The sequence below is a fragment of the Solanum lycopersicum genome, chromosome 7 (genome assembly GCF_036512215.1).
Source record: "Solanum lycopersicum chromosome 7, SLM_r2.1".
Lineage (NCBI taxonomy): Eukaryota > Viridiplantae > Streptophyta > Magnoliopsida > Solanales > Solanaceae > Solanum > Solanum lycopersicum.
In genome coordinates this window covers 52,701,911-52,706,059 of record NC_090806.1, presented here as the reverse complement: position 1 = coordinate 52,706,059, position 4,149 = coordinate 52,701,911, and the positions used below count along the sequence as shown (strand labels likewise).

Genomic DNA, 4,149 nt, shown 5'->3' with positions numbered 1-4,149 from the left:
GATATGCTACACTCCATCTTTGTGGACCAGCGAGAGACAAGTGGAGGACTTATTCGGGGGTTTTGCGAGTTGGATCTCCACCAGTGACTTGGGAGCAGTTTGCTAGTGCATTCCAAGATCGTTTTATCCCATGAAGCGTGAGAGAGGAGTGTCGCTTGCGGTTTTGAGAGTCTGAGACATGATGTTTATTGGTTACAAAGTATGAGGTGCTTTATTGCGAGTTGTCTAGGCATGCATTGGCCATTATTCAAAATGATAAAGAGAGGATCCGCAGATTTGTGAGGGGATTGACTTTATCTATCAGGTCAACTGTGTTTCGGGCATCTAGGGAGGGAGCTGCTTTCCAGTCCATTGTGAGCGCCACCAAAGAGGCGGAATTAATGTAGAGAGAGGAGTTTGGGGACCCAAAAAGGGCTCGTATATCAAGCCAATTTCATGGTGCCTTATCAGGAGGGAGGGGATCACAGAGAGTGAGTGGTTCTTTTCAGCAGCGGGGACCTATTCATGCATCTATGTCGACATTTGAGGGTGGCCAGACATCTAGGGGTTCTAATAGCCCGGATCAGGGCTCGTACGGTTCACAGAAGCGACCTACAGGGCGAGGCAATTATAGTGGATTTTCAGGGTCCACACAGCAGTTCCCAGGTAATAGATTTTGTTTTACTTGTGGAGATCCCGATCATCTAATGTGTCAGTGTACTTCTCAAAGAGGTCGTGGTGGGCCTCGACCTAATTCTTCATTCCAGACTAGACCACCAGTACCACAGGGTAGAGGTCATGGCAGAGTTCAGTCATGTAGAAGTGATAGTTTCAAGTAGTGGTGTTGCAGCTCAGCTGAGTGAGGGTAGGGGTACCACCCAGGCTGGAGGTGGACGAGGAGGCCACTGCTAAGCTTTCCCGGGGACACCTGAGGCAGAGACCTTTGATGTTGTTATTACAGGTATTATCCCAGTATGCCATCGACCTCCGTCTGTGTTTTTTGATCCAGGTTCTACATTCTCTTATGTGTCTACGTATTTTGTTGCTAAATGTGATATAATATGTGATAGCATGATTATACCTATTCGTGGTTCTACACCCGTGGGCAAGCCCTTAGTGGTAGATCGAGTGTATCGATCCTGTCTTGTTTCTTTGGCTGGGTATGACACTTGGGTAGACTTGATCATTCAGGGGATGGTAGACTTTGATGTTATCTTGGGTATGGATTGGCTTTCTCCTTATCACGTTGTACTTGATTGTAATGCTTAGATTGTGACTTTAGCAATGCCTGGTGTTTCGAGGGTTGAGTGAAGAGTGTTAGTGGCTCTTATCCTAGAAAGGTTATCTCTTTTATTCGTGCTTCGAGGATGGTGGAGAGGGGGTGTTTGTCTTAGCGTTTATTCGGGATAGTAGTGTTGAACCACCTGCCATGCACTCTTTTCCCGTGGTTCAGAAGTTTCCCGATGTATTTTCTTCTGATTTTCCAGGTGTTCTTCCCGATAGGGATATCTATTTTGCTATTGATTTGTAGCTGGGCACTAAGCCTTTTTCTATCCCTCCATACCGTATGGCTCCAACAGAGTTTAAAGAATTGAAGGATCACTTAGAGGATTTATTGAGTAAGGGTTTAATTCGCCCTAGTGTGTCACCTTGGGGTGCCCCTGTATTGTCTGTGAAGAAGAAGGATGGGACTATGAGAATGTGTATTGATTACAGACAGTTGAACAAGGTAACAGTGAAGAATTAGTATCCTCTTCCGCGTATTGATGACTTATTTGAACAGTTACAGAGAGCATCATTGTTCTCTAAGATTGATTTGAGGTCTGGGTATCATCAGTTGAATATTAGGGCATCAGATAACCCTAAGACAGCTTTTCGGACCCGGTATAGGCATTATGAGTTCATAATGATGTCCGTCAGATTTACTAATGTCCCTGCAACATTCATGGAGTTCATTAATGGGGTTTTTCGACCATACCTTGATTCTTTTTTTATTGTTTTCATCGATGACATCTTGGTTTAGTCTAAGACTGAGGAGGACCATGTACGACACCTGAGGATTGTACTTCAGAGGTTGAGAGAAGAGAAGTTGTTTGCCAAGTTCTCAAAGTTTGAGTTCTTTGTCTTACTTCTGTGGCATTCTTAGGACATGTGGTGTCCAAGGAGGGTATTAGAGTAGATCCGACCAATATTGAGGCAGTTAGAAGATGGACGCGACCTACTTCACCTACTGAGATTAGGAGTTTTGTGGGATTGATAGACTATTATCAACAATTTGTTCAGAGTTTTCCTACCATTGCAGCTCCATTGACTAGATTGATTCGACAGGATGTGGGTTTTTAGTGGTGTGATGAGTGTGAAGAGAGCTTTCAAAAGCTCAAGACTTTGTTGACTTATGCTCTTGTGTTCACTCTTCCTGAGGAGAGTGTAGACTTTACTATTTATTGTGATTCTTTAAGAGTTGGTTTGGGTGGTGTGTTGATGCAGAAGGGGAAAGTGATTGCTTATGCTTCTAGGCAGTTGAAATCCCATGAGAAGAACTACCCTACTCATGATTTGGAGTTGGCGACTGTGGTATTTGTACTTAAGTTATGGCGTCATTATTTTTATTGGGTGCACTGTGAGATCTTCACTGATCATCGGAGTCTTCAATATATCTTTAGCAAGAGGGATTTGAACAAAAGGCAATGGAGATGGCTTGAGTTGCTGAAGGACTATGATGTGACCATTCTGTATCATCCGGGAAAGGCTAATGTTGTGGCCGATGCTCTGAGTAGGAAGACTCCTAGCATGGGGAGTCTTGTAGCTCTTAGTATTGAAGAGAGACCATTGGCTAGAAATGTGCAGATATTAGCTAACAGTCTTGTCCGCTTGCAGATTTCAGAAGAGAGTGATGGGATGATTGCTTTTATTGAGGCTTGGTCTTCTTTAGTCGAGCAAATACGTGCACACCAGTTTGATGATGAAAAATTATGTCTCATTCGAGACAATGTATTGATAGGGGAAGCTAAGAAGGCTGTCCTTGATTATGACGGAGTCTTGTGGACCAGAGGCAGAATTTGTGTGCCCAGGTCATGCGATTTGATTAGATTGATTCTTGAGGAGGCCCATTGTTCTTTGTATTACATCCATCCGGGAGCGGTGAAGATGTATCATGATCTGAGTCAGCATTACTGGTGGTGTGGGATGAAAAGAGATATTTCAAACTTTGTTTTGAGGTGTTTGACTTGCCAGCAGTTCAAGTGCAAGTACCAGCGGCCCGAGGGTGTATCTCAAAGGATGCCTATTTCTACCTGGATGTGGGAGCGGATTACTATGGACTTTGTTGTGGGTTTTCATACCACAATTGGTGGTTATGACTCTATTTGGGTCGTTGTTGATTGGCTAACAAAGTCTGCCCATTTCATTCCTGTTCGGGTGAAGTATACGGCAGAAAAGTTAGCTGAGTTATATATAAGTCAGATTGTGCGACTAGATGGAGAACATATTTCTATCATATCGGATCGAGGTTCACTATTTACTTCTCACTTCTAGAAGGCATTACAGCATGGTCTGGGTACTCAGTTAGATATGATTACAGCCTTTCACCCTCAGACTGATGGGCAGTCTGAGCGGACCATTCAGGTATTGGAAGATATGCTTCGAGCGTGTGCGATCAATTTTGGTGCTAGATGGGATCAACATTTATCCTTAGCGGAGTTTTCTGATAATAACAGTTATCACTCTAGTATCCAGATGGACCCATTTTAGGCGTTGTATGAAAGACGATGTAGGTCTCTTATTGGTTGGTTTGATTCGGTGAAGATGGACTCTTTGGATACAAACTTGCTTAGAGTTCATATGGAGCAAGTCCGTGTGATTAAGTATAGATTATTGACAGCTCAGAGTCTACAGAAGAGTTATGCAGACCGGAGAATTAGAGCCTTAGTGATTATGGAGGGTGATCATGTTTGGTTCTAAGTATCACCAATGAAGGGTGTGATGAGGTTTGGAAAGAAGGGCAAGCTTAACCCAAGGTACATTGTACCTTTTGAGATTTTGAGCTGAGTAGGAGAGGTGGCGTATAAGTTGGCCTTGCCACCTAGTTTGTCGGCAGTTCTCCTGTTATTCATGTCTCTATGCTTCGAAAGTATATTCCAGATGAATCTCATGTGCTTTCACTTGAGTCCG

At 43.6% G+C, this 4,149-nt stretch overlaps 1 protein-coding gene across 1 annotated transcript; it reads left to right on the top strand.

Annotated features, from left to right (window-relative positions):
- Window positions 1–512: 512 nt before the first annotated feature.
- On the top strand, window positions 513–3,939 carry LOC138337498 (uncharacterized). The gene is made up of 8 exons (XM_069287412.1): window positions 513–814; window positions 862–940; window positions 1,511–1,708; window positions 1,763–1,863; window positions 2,643–2,869; window positions 2,912–3,444; window positions 3,544–3,603; window positions 3,730–3,939. Exons 1-8 carry the CDS (start codon window positions 513–515, stop codon window positions 3,937–3,939), a joined length of 1,710 nt encoding a protein of 569 aa, XP_069143513.1.
- The last annotated feature ends 210 nt before the right edge of the window (window positions 3,940–4,149 follow it).